Here is an 18,199-nt window from a genome sequence, read left to right as displayed (position 1 = left end):
CGGACAAAGCCGCTCCCTCTGTGCGCGTTCACACGTAATCTTGGTTAGGGCAAAATCCAAAACACAGAAAGTGGGGTCCAAACTCAGATTACTGTCGCTTTATTGGGTCACATATAACACATACATTGGCACCACTTGTTACAGCAGGCAGCTTACTGTAAAAAAAAAAAGAAAGAACGAATGTACTGTTACTGGGTTAATAATCGTAGATGTTACTTATAAATTACGTTCCTATACCCAGCATTGATGTACAGTAAAACACACCACACAGAGGCCTAAGGGAAGTGCTGCCCTGGTGTAAAATCCTGCTAGACCAGCATGAAAATACCAGCTACCAGCTGTTTCAAAACAAAGCTTGAGCAGGTCAAACCAGGTAGAGCAGGGAGCTGGAATTAACTGGTCAACCTCCTAACAGCTGTTTCAAAACCTAGCTTGAGCTGTTTTTTTTTTCAGCAGGGTGACCAAGCGTATTGAAGTGGAAACAGATATGGAGTGAGGCCATTTATGGCTTTACAAGACAACTGTGTAGATAAAGTGAGACTTAATAGGGAGAGCTGCTTTTGCAAGGTTTTTTTGTGACCTTGTGCATGAAAGAAACAAATGGCAGTTTTTGACATCCTTGGGTTTGCCTAAACACCAAAGAGTAGGGCTTTGCAACAGCCAGAAAGTATGGCATGGGCTAAGAAACTTCATTTTCTCCGATTTTCTCTCAGAAACAACATTTTTTCAAATGGCTCCTGTGTTTCCAGCCTTGTTCTATCTTGTCTCTGTAAAGAATGCATCTTAGTTTATGAAGTTTCAATTTGAAGGTGAAGTGTAGCCAAAACAAACTGACTTGCAATGAGAGCATTACAATAGATACCCATGTAACTCTGCACAGTTCCACACGTTCCTCCAGCGCAGTTCTCTTGTGCGCGCACACACACACACACACACACACACACACACACACACACACACACACACTGGCATAGGTTTCTTTTCAGTAAATGACAAACTAACACACAGATAAGTTACACAACTTTACTGTTGCCGTAGAAACATATAAGAGCAGGCAGCAAGTGCTGGTGGGAATCCACTTTTGTACCCATATAGATCTGTACAGGCACACACTATGGCTGATGTGTCATCAGTGACTAATTACTTCCAAAAGTTTGTGGTTGGCAGGCCGGTAACACTGACGCAGTTCTGCAGGCGCTACACACAGGCAAGGTCAAGGCTGACAGCAGTCCGGTACAGTGTCACAACCTCACAATGAAGACCACCCAGTTCAAGTGAAACTCAAAATGTTTTCTATTTCTAGTGACAAAAGAAGAAACAGTTATATATATCTTTGCAAACATCTTTCAACATTTCTATGGAATATTTGCAAGTCATAATGAACCAGACCAGACTGACAACATATAGTTATTTGTGACAATATTCATGCAATGAGCTTAAGAAAGTTTAATAATAGAGGGATGCTGGGTGGCTTGTCCTGCTAGGGCACTATTCTATTGCTTGAATGGGTCTCACAGCCTTGTATTTAATCCAGGCGGTGCCAGTGCCGGCATGACAGTGGCAGCAGCCTCATAGGGCAATTCATCATTATCATTAGTTGTGTCACCTATGGATGGGTCAGGTTCAGTAAGCCAGGATGACAACGTCTCATTGCGCACCACTGCCCTCTGCTGGATGACCACAAAAGTGCTGGTCTGTTGAGCCACACTGGAAATGTATTCCTCAAACCCAGGAGTGTCTAATCTTGTCAGAAATGGCTCAGGTGCAGTTTTTTGTTTTAGTCCCACACTAGGACACCCCGTCTCAAACTCATATCCATGCAATCCCATGGATTATATATGTAAATTTAATTTAGATGCAGTCTGGTTTTAGGAAATCATGCTCAACAGACACGTCTCCTGTATCTCACTGATTTTATTATGAAGGAAATTGATCTAGGGAAAATGTGTGGTCTTGCTTTACTAGACCTTCAAAAAGCCTTTGACTCAGATGACTCATCAGGTGGCTGAGGTCATATCTGTCAGGGAGGGACCAGGGAGTAGATGTCGGCAGATTTCTGTCTAAGTCTATGCCTATTTCCTGTGGGGTTCCCCAGGGCAGTGTGCTTGGGCCATCAAAGACATGAAAGCTTCCTGCTCTAGCCCCCCTATTTGTGGACAATTCAGCCATTCTTGTATCACACAAAGACAAAAATCGTATCCAGGAAATTTGAGCAGATAACCCAGATAGGATCAAGACCGGGCTATCTGAAAATAGACTGTTACTGCACCTAGGCAAGACCTAATCTATATTACTGGGTTCTAAAATTAGGTTGAGAAAGGGTAACAATTAAATCTCAGCTTTCAGTCAAGTATCAAGGCTGTATCCTTGATGGGACTCTAGGAGATGCCTCCATGGCTCTAAAAGTTCTGGGCAAAATAAATGCCAGAACTAGGTTTTTAGCCGGGAAGTCCACACTGTTAAACAAACATTGTCTATAAATTTTAGCCTTATGTTTAATTCAGTGCCACTTTGACTATGCCATCCGTTCCTGGTATTGGAGTCTCAACAAAGCCCTGAAACAGAAAAGCACAGAATAAACTAATCAGAGTAGTCCTGGGCCTTAACCACAGAAGCCATGTGGGGAAGGCTCAGTTTATAGAACTTCAGTGGTTACCAGTCGAGGTCAGAGCCAGACAGCTCCAACTCACTATGGTCCACAGGATCCTAAACCGTAGTTAAATTATAGTTAAATTGTGACACCACACTAGAGATAGTCTGGGTAATGTAGCCCTCTACAAGCGCAGGACAAAGACAGGATGGGTATCTTTTATCTATGCTAGTGCTGTGGTGACTCACACGTCACCCCCCTGCTTACTTCCCTCCACTGGCTGCCTGTCATGGCTCGCATCATATTCAAAACATTGGTGCTAGCCTTCCAAGCAGTTAAGGGGTCTTCCCCAGCTTACCTACAAAAAATCATCAGACCCTACACCCCTGCCAGACCTCTTCGTTCAGCCTCCACAGGCCGCTTGGCACCTCCCCCTCTCCGAACCTCCACCTCACACTCACGACTACTGTCTGTTCTGGCTCCACGGTGGTGGAACAAACTCCCCGTTGCGGTCAGAACTGTACAATCTCTCCCCACCTTCAAGCACAAACTGAAGACGCACCTCTTCAAGCAGCACCTCTCCCCATCCCTCCCTACCTCCCTGTGATCCTTAATTGTTGTCTTTGTGATTTACGTACTGTTTCGGTATTTTTAGTTGGCTAGGTAAGCAGTATTTGGATAGTTAAGTTTGGTCAATTTTGCTTTGTTGTTTGTTTATTTGTTGTTTAAAAATAAATAAATAAAATAAAATAGGCCCTGGTCCTTATCTTTGTTGTACGGGTAGCAATTTAAATTGTACTTCCCTCTAGGGTCTTTCAGTGCACTTAGCCCTGGTTATGGGTATGCACTTTGTTGTACGTCGCTCTGGATAGGAGCGTCTGCCAAATGCCAATAATGTAATCTAATGTAATGAGTGGAACAAACTGCCTCTCTCCATAAAAGAAGTTGAAAGTGCAGGGGTTTTTAAAACAAGGATCAGGAAACTGTTGTTTAGTGACCTTCATGTATAAGCTGTGTCCAATGATGTAATATAATGTGTGGATGTATTTATATCGCTTCGGTTCCATTGAGAACTCATGATGTATTGTTTCACTATCATACTTGTATTATTGCACTCGTATTTTATAGTATAATTGTTCAAAGCACTCTAAACAGATTCCTATCTCCACTTGGACTCTTGGTACAGCAGGGACAATGATGGAAATAAGTCTTGGACTTTTCGTTTTTATCCCTGACAATGCAGACACATGCTGTATGTTCTTTTATGCTTATGTATTGCCTTTGAAAACCAACTAAAGAGCTGTGGTGTGATAAGAATCAGTGTCGTACGTCAATGTTTGGAGCAGTGGACATGCAGAGTTCCTCAACAAGTGAAACAAGCATCGAAACATCAAATAGCAAACACACATGTACAGCAGTTCTAAACAAAAACAATAGTCATACTAAGTGCAGTTTTTAAAAATATTTTTGGATATTGAAGAGGGATATTTAGAGGGCGGGTGTCAGAGTGGAGGAATAAGGTAGTCTGAAAAGGTGGGTTTTCATTCTGCATTGAAATATGGGGAGGGATTCTGCTGTCCTGACAGCGGCAGTCAGGTCATTCCACCACTGAGGTACCAGAACAGAAAACGGGCCTGAACTTGCAGCCTGACCACAAGGTGACCAGAGCTGGCAGACAGGAGCAGTCTTGCTGGGGTGTAGGGGGCGTGTAGTGTGGTAACTGTGGCCTCAGTGTTGCATCATAATGATCTTCAGCAGCACAAACTTCATAAGCATAAGATCAGATGGAAAAGGTGGAGAACATAAACTAAAACAATGCTCAGGAAAAATAAATTCACAAAATAGCGAGCACTTTTGAGGATTGGTTTAGTACACTGTCATTTTATTAGTCAAAAACATGTGTGAAACACTGCATATACAATAAGTTCTTGAAGATTACTGTGAACGTAGAACTATACAAATATTAATCCTATTACAGTAGCTCACCCTAAGCAGCATGTACATGTGCTAGAAATAAACAAACAATTTTTTAAAGAACTGAGATCAAAGTGTAACAAAGCTAACACAGAGGAGTAGGAATGATACCGTCTTATATGGATTGAAAAACACATCATACATGGATTCAGACACACAGGCTAACAGTGCATCATAGCTAAAATTGAGGAGTAGGAGTGAAACCATCTTATACAGATTCAAAATCCTTGGACAGGTGCATGAGGTTCAGGTTCTCTTTCCGTGACATCACACCTGAAACACAGTAGATCAGGACAGTCTTGCTTCTGAAGTAGTAGCCAATGTGATAGCTGTCTATTGTCATCTGAATGTACATTTGAAATACCAGTATTTGGTTAAGAAATTGTGCCAATCAAGCATTGCCAGCATATATGAGTAATGGAAAAATCGTCTATGCTGAGTGGTCGATTTTTCTTACTCTTGTGATGGTAAAAGAAAAGGTCTTTTTTTTTTAAATGTTAAAAGCAGTCCTTCGTCGGCCTATAATTGATTCTGGTTTATATTTTGTCTAGGTATTAGCTTTCTTTTAATTGGAAGGAAAATCTGATCCAACAACCAGCTGTTTTCCATAATGTCTTTATTGAGGTCATTCACACTCAGTTACACACAAGGGCTGATCTGATTCAGGATATTAGGTCATTTATTTGATCTTACTGTTTCGATGAAGCCATGAGCTGCAGACCACATATCTCACTGTGGTCCAGTGTAGAAGTGAAACTACATATCTCACTGTGGTCCAGCGTAGAAGTGAAACTGCATATCTCACTGTTGTCCAGTGTAGAAGTGAAACTACATATCTCACTGTGGTCCAGCGTAGAAGTAAAACTACATATCTCACTGCGGCCCAGTGTAGAATTGAAACTACATAACTCACTGTGGTCCAGTGTAGAAGTGAACTAGCCCTGCTTTAAAGAGCTGTTTAGAAAATGAAGCCAGCATTAAGCCTGTGTTGCTCCAGGGGAGGATTGTCTCCTGCTTAGTCTAATCAACTGTACGTCGCTCTGGATAAGAGCGTCTGCCAAATGCCAATAATGTAATTATGTAATATATTTATCAACTAACATTCCTAGGGGTTACAACACACCGTTGCCTAGATCTATGTTTCCCTGTGGTGAAAACTTACCGCTGATGTCTCTCTGTCCTCAGCCCCCACTGCAGTACCCCCACACTATACACCTGCCGGAGCAAAGTCACACGGAAAACACAGTACCTTTCATGAGATCATTATTCTACTGTACAACACCTAGCTTAGCCCATCAACATGTAGGTTACAGACCATGAAATAATTATTCTACCAACACATAGCCTCTCTCATCATCCATACACCCATAGAGCATAACCAGTAGTTATTGCCCTCTATGTCAATTCCACTCCCTGGGCAGGGCTCCTTCTCTTCTACCCTTGTCACAGCTTAGAAGCAGTGATATCTGATACACATCGGTCTTCAAACTTTAATGCAGTGGATAACAATATTAGTTTAATCCCAAAAAATGTATCTTGGGATCAGGTGCCAGGCCCGATTACTAGGGCTTCAGGAGAACCAGCCAGGCAAAATGAGTGTGAGGTCCAGTACACCACACCAGAAGTGCATGTGTGTGTGTGTTTGTGTAGTGTGCCTGTGTGTGTGTGTGTGTGTGTGTGTGTGTGTGTGTTTGTGTAGTGTGCATGTGTGTGTGTTTGTGCCTGTGTATCACTGTGTGTGTACAGTCAGTCCAAAATTATTGGCACCCTTTACAGAAATGAAGCATATAATTAACACATAATTTATACCTTATGTTCAAACACATAGGAAAACTATATGCATTTATTTCAGTACATTGTGACAAAGTGGCGGAAAAAACAAAACAAAATATGAAAAGAAAAGCTAGCTCTAATGTAGAGCCTAGCTTCAGTCTTGGAAGCCCACCTTTAATATCACTGGGCAGCTAGGCTGCTTACCAGTTCAAACAAACAAATCCAAATCGTAATCCCAAATCATAGTCAATATACATAGCACAAGTCCAATCCCAAATCCCAATTCTCAAAACAAAAGCTGGTCATACACAAGCATCTCTTACTTCTCCTCCTGGCTCCCTCCACTCTTTTCCCAAACTGGTATATCACAAAAGAAGTCAGCACGGATGGAGCTGATATAGGCAGATTTAATTAAGTGATTCATCTCAGGTTTCGTGACCCAGCTTGGGAAACCTGCAGTGGCTCCAGTCAGCCAGGGAGTCAACGAGCCGGAACATACACTCCCTCAAAAACCAGTCCTCTGGTTTTGGCACAACATTTACTTTCATGTTTCAATGTTTTTGTTATTAAGTAATCCATTCTTTTCTGAAAAACATAGGTGTCAAAATGATTGGCACCCCTAACAATTATCAAACAGTTAAATTGGCAATAACATTTTACTTTTACTTTCCTGTTTCATCACATCCTCGAACAACTAACAAGCATGTAAAGTCCCTTTTTCATTTATCACCATGGGAAAATCCAAATAACTGTCAAGTCAAAAGAGACAGATGATAATTGACCATCACAAATCTGGCAATGGGTCCAAATAAATACATAAATGGTTAAACATACCACTTAGCACTGTAAGGGCAATAATAAAAGAATGAAAACACATGGAATGGTTGCAAACTTGCCATCTTGGGGTCACCAAGTCTCAGAAAGAACCATAAAACGTCACCTTCATACCAAGAAACACTTTGGAAGGGTAGCAAGAAGACAGCCCTTATTGAGCACAATCAAGAAAATCAAGCATCTGGAGTTTGCTAAACCTCATTGGAATTATGACTGGAAGAGAGTGCTATGGTCAGATGAGACCAGAATCGAACATTTGGCCATTGACATATTTGGTGCCAAAAGAGGAATGCATTCAGAAAAGGTGGGTCATGTTTTGGGGATGATTTGCTGCTAGTGGTCCAGGGGCACTATTTAAGATCAATGGTATAATGAATTCAAAAAAATACCAGGACATTTTGGCAGAAAATCTGGTTGTTTTTGCTAGGAAACTGAGACGTTGCTCATTTAGTGGATACCACACATCAAGCACACATCAAAATCCATTCTGCAATAACCATCACAGTCTCCAGACTTAAATCCATCAAAAACCTGTCGTCTGAACTGAAGAGGGCAGTGCATAAGCACAAACTGAAGGATATCAATGATCTTGAACGGTTCTGCATGGAGGAATGGTCGAAAATCCCTCTAAATGTATTTTCTAACCTGATCACAAATTGTAGGGAAAGACTCTCGGCTCTCATCTTTGCCAAGGGTGGTTTTAAGGGGAAATACATGACTTGGTTGATTGCATTGAATCATCAATAAAGCAACAATACATTACACATCTTGGGAAATAAAGTTTATATCAATAACAGTATTATTTTTTAGTTTACAATATTTACAGCATATTTATCACGGGTGCCAATAATTTGGGACTATTTTGTGAGAGAGAGATAGCGAGAGAAAAAATTAGGCTAAGTAACCTACCTTTGGAGAGGATTTTGACAGTGAATTTCTTGCTTTGCTGCCCTAGCTGGTTGGAGGCAGTGCAGGTGTAGACGTGGGTACCAGGGGACAGAGAGGTGGAAGTGATCAGCGTCTGACTCTTCTCCTCTTGGTCGGAAGGAGAGGACCAGGAGTACTCAGGAGGGGGGTTCCCCTGGACGGAGCAATTTAAGGGGACCCCTTCCCCTTCTGTCACCTCCAAGGTCTCATCAATAAGACTGGAGAATGGAGGGTCTGAGGAGAGAGGCAGGGAACATTTGATAGATCATAACCCCCCTATTCGCATCTGAATGACCTAAGAAAATAGTTATTTTCTAAAGATTTCAATAAAAATATTCTAAAATTATTTCATAATTCCATGGCCAATCGAAATCAAGCCAAGCTAAAAAAAACTAAAATCACTAAGCAATACCAATCAGTTTCTAACTGAGGTTTGCTTCTCAAATGTTGCTGTATGGACTGTATTGCTTAACCCGATCCACTCTGCTCCCTTGTGATTGATTGAATTATTGTTTCGTTCATATTTATATCATACAAAAAACTGTGACATAATAAAACAGCGATGCCAGATTGTTAAAAAAAACTCTCCGCTAGCGAGACCAGCAGGTTATGCTTATCACCCTCTTATTTGCAAAGCAGGGCAATAAAACAGCAAGCTCCCCCACATCACACTCACTGTTTACAGTCCTCACCTAGCCACAGATTCAGACAATAAAAGGCATATTGTAACAATCCTTGATACTATTTCTCTATGTAAAAGAATCATATACCATATTGTCTACACAAGTTGACATCAAGTTTACCCCTGCCTGGGGTGACATGGCTCAGGCAGTAAGAGCAGTCGTCTGGCAGTCGGAGGGTTGCCGGTTCGATCCCCCGCCCGGGCTGTGTTGAAGTGTCCCTGAGCAAGACACCTAACCCCCAAATGCTCCTGAGGAGCTGGTCGGCGCCTTGCATGGCAGCCAATCGCCGTCGGTGTGTGAGTGTGTGTATGAATGGGTGAATGAGAAGCATCAATTGTACAGCGCTTTGGATAAAGGCGCTATATAAATGCCAGCCATTTACCATTTATGCACAAATTTAAAGTAGTTCTGGGTTGGTCCTTGACTTAGAAATTGAGACATTCAGTGCTAAACCATAAAAAAATAAGGCATTTAGTAATATTTTTGTATTCTCCTGTTTCTTTTGTGTACACTATGTACTACGTTGGTTCTGTTCTCATATTTCTGTATGGTACAAGCCTCTTTTTTAATTTAAGCCCACAACCATGTGTGTGCAGTAAATAGTTTTTGAGATATTGACACTTTTATAGTACAAATCACTAGTACAAAATAGGTGGAAATTGGGGGGCCAAAGTAGAAAGGGTTCATGAACTCACAGTGCACAAGGATGCTGAGTGGCTCAGCTTTCACTTGAGGGGGTGGTTGTGGTCCTTCAGGTCCCAGTTCCAGCTCTGCCACACAGCTGTACTGTGCTCCATCCTCAGCACTGGTGGGTGTGATCAGGAGGGTAGAGGACACTTGGACAGGCGTGTCAGGTGTGAGATCAGAGAACGTGTGATTGTAAACTTCTGTCTGTCCCCTATACCACCTGAGGGTGAGGTACTGAACAGGAGCGATGTTCTGGACCTCACACTGCAGCTGGTACTGTTTCCCCTCCTTCATTGGGCCTGTGTGGTTCACAGCACTGATGGAGACACTGTCTGGAATCTCTGTACAAACAACAGGCAAAGGCTAAGATACATTCACTTGTTACTATTCCAATAGTTTAATAGTTTAAAAACTATTAAAATCTCACAGGCAAGCAAGCACAGTCCTACATTCCTTAACAAGGGCAATGCTAGTATGTTATGTTTTATAATGTACATACAGTGGGCTCCATAATGTTTGGGACAAAGACCCATCATTTATTTATTTGCCTCTGTACTCTGCAATTTGAGATTTGTAATAAAAAAGATAATGTGGTTAAAGTGCACATTGTCAGATCTTAATAAAGGGCATTTGTATACTTTACGGTTTCACCACGTAGAAATTACAGCAGTTTATACATAGCCCCCCTATAACCATAACGTTTGGGACACAGTAATGTTATGCAAATGAAAGCAGTCAATTAAATAAATCATTAGTCTTTGTCCCAAACATTATGGAGGGCACTGTATATAATCTATAATGCAGCCTGTCACAATCTGTCAAGTCCTTAAGCAGTAGCAGAGATTAGATGGTGGCTAGCATATGGTGCCACAATGTTTGCCGACCAGACGTGTGTGAGCAAATAATGAGCTTAGAGCAGTGATCCAATGGGGTGAAGCATGTTTCACTCACTGGAACAGTATTGTCACAGAGCTGCCACTAATTTGACTTTGTAAGCGATCCCTGTGTTCTAAAGAAATAAAATAACCTACTTCAAAGTGATTTTGTTGAAAGGCTGAGGTTATATTTTAATATTGGTTATATATATTGGTGATATTTTGGCAGTGTACTAAGATAGAGTAGACCCCACACACTGTATCTGGCTCCTACATAAGCAACCGACCAAATTATCCAATGCCCGCATTTAAATGTTAATATCATTTAGGCGGCCTGTAGCATAGTGGTTAAGGTAAATGACTGGGACAGGCAAGGTCGGGGGTTCGAATCCCAGTGTAGCCACAATAAAATCCGTACAGCCGTTGGGCCCTTGAGCAAGGCCCTTAACCCAGCATTGCTCCAGGGGAGGATTGTCTCCTGCTTGGTCTAATCAATTGTACGTTGCTTAGCATCTGCCAAATGCCAATAATGTAATGTAATGTAATTTACTGAATGAGAATGCACTGCACATTTACGTCAGTGCAGTACATTACCAGTAAGTCCACACTTGCGCTCTTGGTGCAAACCAGGACCAGTGGAGCTCCCCAGCCATATGTGATCGATAGTCTATGTTCACCAATAACAAAATGGGAACAAAGAGGTTTGTTGAATTAATTTTGGATGTTTTAAAATTGTACCTGTTTTTTATCCACCCTTTCATGTATTTTCCTCTGCTCTGGTCCCACTGAGGCTATAATGTGGGAGTTTACTGTAAATCGGCATTAGAGAATCATTGGCTACTATGGGAACTGATGATTAGTGCAGTACAGAGGAGAAGATGAGAACTGATACGAAAGGATCAAAGCAACAAAAAGAGGAATGGTAGCCCACTACATTAACAAAAAGTTAAATGTGTGGATATTTGCACGGACTGACCCCTTGAAGTTCATATTATCCAAGCTTTGGTTATAGGACAATGTAGTTAGGAACACTTGTTCTGCAAGTAATAGCAAATATCCCAAACTGTGTCTCATCTGTGATATAATATATGAGTTGACAGTTAGGACTTCTGGGATATGGCCCCAGTGTAGTCATTGTAGGCTAGTTTCTCTCACTCACTGTAGATCAGTTTCACTCACTGTAGAGCACGAGGTTCAGCTTCTCTTCACACTGTCTGGGTGCAGTGAAGAAAACCCCATAGCAGATAGGCTCCTCGATCCAGTCCTTCAGGCTGTCCACGCCCCACCGGACGGTGAGGTCACGCTGCGTGTGGGCAGAGCCAATGGCTGCTTCCCAGCCTAGCACCCGCACCGGGCGCGAGGCCACACATCTGACCGACACGGAATCCCCAAACCCCACCACCACCCGCGAGGGATGCAGCTGCAGGGAACAGCCCTCTCCTGATACTGGGACACAATACATCATCATCTTATGACATAGTAGTACACTTCATCATCACACGTTATCAAAGAAATTAGATGTCATCATCCTGACATCATGGCACCAAATCATGAGCACAATAGCTTGTAACCATAACATCAGTGACATCACAGAGTAACTTCAGAATGACATCAGAAGAAATAATCAGGACAATGTCATAAATATAACTTAATCATAACAAAAATAGCATTACCAAACAACATAATCAATAAGCTCATTTCCAAAATAAGAGCAAAAAAAATTATACCTATAAAGAAATTTTCTTCACATCTAGAAATATTCATAATATCATCAGAGGTGTGACTGTCTGCGTATCATCAAACTAATATTACAACGAAACATATTTGAGCATCACCTGCCATCGGTGTCAGTGCAAAACGTTGTCCAATCAAATTCACCCACCACCAGACGATCATGGGAGGACGCGCAAATGTCAATAAAGCCGTTTATAGATTAGTATTTTCATTAACTGGATGTGGAACAAAATGTGTCGCTTGAAATTGATTATGTGTTGCAAATGTGACTTTATGCTTATTATGATTCATATTGTGCTTCTTAAATAACCGATAGAATAATAAACTTCACGAGTAATAGTGCTTTGACCCCTCCACATCCATAATGAGGGTATCATGCCTGCATAAGTGCTGACTTGAATAAAAGTTTAGTACGTTTACTAAAATGCTAGTACCAGCATAATGCACTTCTGTTTTCACGAGCAACACTTTCCGACATTAAGTAATTACATAAGCAAGATTGTCTATGTAGGGCAGAGGTCCAGGGCTGTCGTCCAACAGTTTGCTTCCTTTGACCCACATTTCCGAAAGCAGTCCAATTGAGAAAACATCACACGTAAAATAAAAAAGTATCAAATGCGCGCTCCACTGTGTCTTACCTGCGCAAAAGGCGCTGAGAAAAACGGCCAGTTTCAGATACTCGCTTGCCATTTCGACTAAGACGTTGTCGGAGTCCGCTGCTGGTATAATCCCTTCGGATTTCTGGCTTGGTCGTGCTAGGCAACCTAAAGTGAAGAGTGGACTGCAAACAAAAGCCTCCCCCGTCCTCATCCCCCCTCCCCATTGATCCCACGGTACTGCGCGAAGCAGCAGTCTATACCGGCAGAAAAACGTCAAACGCAGCTGCAAAAGCTCTACAATATTTTTTCCCCTGGGCCTGTAATAGGAGTCCTGTTTTTACACTTTTTTTGGGTTAACAAAAAAACCGACGTTATTTTCGTAATATTTGCATGTAACTTATTCCAGAGCCTGCGCCTGCTTTGTCTTTGATGGGAAGGAATCTCAGTGCATGCAGTGTGGGTCACGAGGCCAGGGAAGGACGCCTAGGGTGCCTTGAAACGAATACTTCAGTACATGTAAACATTTCAGCAGCCATTTCCTCTAATTAAAACAGTATGGTACAATGCTGTTGTCGGTAAGTAGATCATAGTATGAAATATAATTGATTACAGATGGATTCAATCGGGTGCCCTGTTTTTTCACTTATAGATATATGCAAGGTGGCTACTGCACATCCAGTTGTTTACTGAAAACAGCTTCCAATTGTAAATCGTGTTTATAAAACATTTAACAATAATAAATGTAATAATAATAATAATAATAATAATAATAATAACTGCGATGGACTGGCGACCTGTCCAGGGTGTATTCCTGCCTTTCGCCCAATGTATGCTGGGATAGGCTCCAGCTCCCCTGCGACCCTGATTAGGATAAGCGGGTTCAGATAATGGATGGATGGATAATAATAATAATAATAATAATAATAATAATAATAATAATAATAATAATAATAAATTTCATTGTGAGTCAAACTTAAGGATGGATGCTAACTGAATCAATATTGTAATTTCTTCAGGCTTAGCTAAAGGGAGATGCAGGGGAATCCAACTGATGAATTACACTTTTCAAGGGATTTATTAAGTGATCTAGAAAATATTTTTCAACAGAGCAAGGAGAATGGGTGAAATTTAGTTTCAAAGATAAATTCCACACTGACATCATTCAGTATTTTTCATGCAGAGAATTACTGACACATGGAACGGTTGGGTACAGATTCCTGGACTGTTCAAGGCTGGGCTAAATACTTTATTGATTTCAGGCTAATTGCCCAACTTTTCCAGAATATCCATAACGCTTCTGCCTGGCTGGTTCTGGCCTATCAATGGCCATGAGGGACATCTCCCTCTTATCCATAATTAAACCCAACAGCTCTTATATACAGGTTATTAACAAGCCCTCATCCACTGGCTATTGTAAAACCCTTCACCTTTATTCACAGACTATTGGGCTATTGAACCCTAAACCCTCAACTGCAGACTAATATAAACCATCAAAGCCTTTTCTGCAAAGTATTAAAAAACCTTACACTAATGTAAATGTGTTTTTACCATCATTATTAAGCACTAATCTGAAAGTTTTTAGTTTATATTAAAGAGCCAGGGGAGGCACTGAAGAGCCTGTTATTTCCATTCTTCAGTGCATGAGGTTTTCATTTTCATTTTTGAATTCTGCCAGTCTGCTAGTTTGTTTACTGTTCCCATGTGCAGACATGACTCTGACCAGCAGGTTTGTCCTTCAGTGATGATGTCATCAAGTATAAATGAATCACTCTTTTGTTGTGTGAATCAGAAATGTTCACACTTTGTGTGTCCGTGTGTGTGTGTGTGTGTGTGTGTGTGTCTGCACGTGTGCGCATAAGTGTGGGCCCATGTTTTTATGGGCCCAAGAACTCTGGCAGGCTGCCTGAAAACTTTCCCATAGCAGCCACTGGCCAGATTGTCATGGAAATGCTTTTGCTTGCTGTACACGCAGTACTAGCCAGCCTGGATAGGGAGGCCAGTTATACACACCCATGGCTTGGGTTTGCATTGGATGCTTGAGATTACGGTCAGCCCTGGCAGTGAAGGCTATTATATAGGCTGGGCTGCATTTCTGAGATGACAGTGATATCTGAACTCCACAGCACAGAGAGGGGGAGAGACATCATTCTGTGGGCTCATCTGCACAGGAAGGGGAGGGGCATCATTCTGTGGGCTCATCTGCACAGGAAGGGGAGAGACATCATTCTGTGGGCTCATCTGCACAGGAAGGGGAGGGGCATCATTCTGTGGGCTCATCTGCACAGGAAGGGGAGGGGCATCATTCTGTGGGCTCATCTGCACAGGAAGGGGAGGGGCATCATTCTGTGGGCTCATCTGCACAGGAAGGGGAGGGGCATCATTCTTGGGCTCATCTGGACAGGAAGGGGAGGGGTATCATGTGCTGCGTTCACGTCACATTGGAGAAAGTGGAGTGATGGGAGGATTTCCCCACGTGTTCATGCGCTGCACAGCAGTAGGAGCAGTTTTGATTGGGTCCCAAAACAGTTGCGTGTTGGCATCTATGAACGCGGACACTCAATGGGGAAATAATAGGATAAAGTTATGCTTGATCTGATATCTAGCCTATTAAGATATGCTTGATCTGATATCTTGACACTGGTTAAACATGTCGCCTATCTGCTCCGGTTCCCTCTGGTTCTCGCTAACAACATCATTGTAATAGGTAGCCTAGTAACCCTGCAAATAATCATAGACAATGTGTGGAGACCAACTGGTGCAAATATACAATTATATTCTGATTTCGCTAACTAAATAGCTAGCTAAATAGTTGCCAAGTTTAGGTTGCTAAGTTGGCCTTGAAAATCAGCCCATAATTCTTACTTCCTACTCGATGGTTGCTGTGAACAGTTTTTCCCAGTTGGAGGTGGTGATAATTCCGATATGTGAACGCAACATTAGCTGGACAAAAGGGGAGGGACTCCCAGGCTGTGGATTTACCTGAGTGAGAGGGGCAGGGTTACTCGGCCATACCGTGGGCTTGCTGGTGTGCTGGGGCAGGATTTTAGGTCATATTGTTTTCGATTAACATTTTCCTGCACCCTCCTCCACCAGCAGTGGGGTGTGTTGAACTATCCTCTTACAGTGTACTGTCTTCTAGGGCTTCACACACGGCTTTACAACGGTAAGTAAATGCAGGCATCTATAATTAGAGTAGATAGATTTTAATTCTTATATATTATTTGTAATATAGGCTATGGATTGTATTCTTATATTTCTGGGAGTTTTTCTGGGTTTACAATGATACTGCTCATTTTAACGACTAGCTGTGTGAGAAGGTTCTAAACCAGAGCTGGCCAGTCCAGGAGATTTGTTGTTTTGCATGCTTTGCAGGGCTTGGTGAAGTTCACCCAGACAGAGTGCATAGTCCAGTCTATTTGTGTCCGCAGCTGTGACAGAGGGATGGTTGATGCTAGTTAAAAAAAGGATTGCATTTCCAAGGAAGCAGGTTGGATGTCAGAATCATATAAATTAACAGAGAATAATGTGAAAGCTGAGTTAATATAATTTAGGTTGGTAGCCCTACTTGTTTTCTGTGACAAAGATGGCCCTGGCAGGTGCAAGCGTGTAAATGTTCAACACAGAAAATTACATAGAATTATGTATTTATATGACGTAACTAATTCTGGGGGTGAATTGTTCATGGTGGTGATTTTAGGTGTGTTGTCCAGAATGTATTTATTTTTGGTGAGGACCATGCATGGTTTTCTTAGTGTTAGGTTTGAGGTGTAAATCACTGAGGATGCTGGAAGGTTGGTGAGGGCAGGCCTGGGGCACACCTATAGTAATAGGGAGAGGTTGGGAAAGTGTATGTTCAGCCTTGAGACACTGCGTACAGGAACACAAAAAGCTGGAGAACCATGCCAATGTTTGTTGGGAAATATCCATGTCACTGATCTCATTTTCTTTTATTTGCATACAAATGCAAATGAATAGCACCTGAAAATATTCATTAAAACACAAATGAATACCTGTGGTTAGCCAGGCAGTTCTACCACTGCAAGTATACAGTTTTCCTGATTACAGCTTTAACATGTCAGCCACGTAATCTGCCATGTATACACATTCATATGAAAAGAATGAAATTGTTACAGTTATAAGACACCACTGTCAACAAAATGAATATACATTACACGAGATATTTGGCACAGTGCACTTTGGATATCACATCCCAGTCCTAACTCTCTTGTTTACGTTAACAAGAAGCTTTTCTGCAAGACTGAGAGTTCATAATATGGCTCACATTTTGACTGTGAGAGAAAAACCTACATTCTGTTAAAAATAATTGAAAACATATTAAAGCATGCATGCAGTAAACATGTACAGGGACGTGTGAATCCATAGCCATGGTTAGAATTGCAGTTTTCTTACAGCTTTTCTGCTATAGATAAAAGGCCTTATTTTCACCCTCGCACATGAGGGTTACAAGCCTTCCAAAAAAGCTCAGGACTAACAGAGTGCCAAAGTCAGTTCAGTTTTGCTGTTTGCTCCTGTGTCAGGACCCTGCATTCTCCAATTAGGGCTATACTCTGATCAGGACAGGATTTTTTCCAACCACAGCTGTATACCATGCAAAATGGACAGTGTACCGAGGTATGTTTTAAATAAACTGGATATAGCAAGCAAATTAGCCTCAAACAAATGATAAAACAGTGCATGTTAATTTACACCTCCTCTGCACTCATTTCCTGTCCTACGCTCCCACCCCAAGGTTCCTCAAGCCACCCCATAAAATCACACCCTGCCCCCTTGTTCTCCACCTACCCTGTACTGTCATGCCCCCCCCGCCTCTCTGCCCACTATCCACACTGATCACACTAAGAGTAAGAATGCCCCACCCTCAAAGTGATTTCAGAGGCTTCATAAAACAAGTTCTAAATCAGTTAAACCAATTGCACCCGATCATGGTGTGTTTGTGGGAGAGTGGGCCTTCCGTTCAAGCAAGTTATATAGTGTTTACTGGTCACTGTGTTTTTCCCATCATGAGTCCTTAGACTAGCATCACTACAGTTTCCCCAAGGCACTTTCACTTTCACTTTCAGTCACTAAAATAATCTCACATCTTCTCACATCTTATTCTCTCGCAAGAGGAAGTCCCACCTCCCGGGGTTTGAATGACATTTCCTGTAAACTCAGATGATGGAATTCCCACCATCCTTTGATTTGTAGTAGAGGTAGCCAAGGATGAGCAACACGGCCACTGCCACGCCTACTCCAATCACTGTCCATAGTACGGTCTGGTCATCTGCGGGAGAATAGTTTGAGTTAATCATGGCTATGGTTCTAGACATGCCCGATAAGGGACGAGGAGCAGAGAACTAAAGCACCTGTCACGCAACTTAACCAACAGAAACCAGCAGGTTTAGTGAGTGCATCTACTTGAATGTGTGTGTGTGTGTGTGTGTGTGCTAAAGACAGGACACAAATATGACAGGGGGGTCTGTATGTGCGTGTTTGTATGTGTGTGCGTATCAGAGAGACCTA

General features: G+C 42.0%; 1 protein-coding gene across 1 annotated transcript in view; it reads right to left on the bottom strand.

Moving 5' to 3' along the window:
• Positions 1 to 6,656: 6,656 nt before the first annotated feature.
• The window catches only part of LOC133114114 (hemicentin-1-like), a 32,311-nt gene continuing 20,768 nt past the window's right edge, over positions 6,657 to 18,199 (bottom strand). Inside the window, exons 14-19 of the mRNA XM_061223305.1 lie at positions 17,868 to 17,960; positions 12,716 to 12,913; positions 11,523 to 11,789; positions 9,477 to 9,809; positions 8,081 to 8,332; positions 6,657 to 6,694 (exon numbers count right to left, since the gene is read on the bottom strand). Of these exons, the coding sequence (XP_061079289.1) occupies positions 6,657 to 6,694; positions 8,081 to 8,332; positions 9,477 to 9,809; positions 11,523 to 11,789; positions 12,716 to 12,913; positions 17,868 to 17,960 (1,181 nt within the window). The remainder of the gene's footprint in view (positions 6,695 to 8,080; positions 8,333 to 9,476; positions 9,810 to 11,522; positions 11,790 to 12,715; positions 12,914 to 17,867; positions 17,961 to 18,199) is intronic.

Source organism: Conger conger, chromosome 16 (assembly GCF_963514075.1).
Source record: "Conger conger chromosome 16, fConCon1.1, whole genome shotgun sequence".
Classification (NCBI taxonomy): domain Eukaryota; kingdom Metazoa; phylum Chordata; class Actinopteri; order Anguilliformes; family Congridae; genus Conger; species Conger conger.
This window is presented reverse-complemented; position numbering and strand designations above follow the sequence as displayed.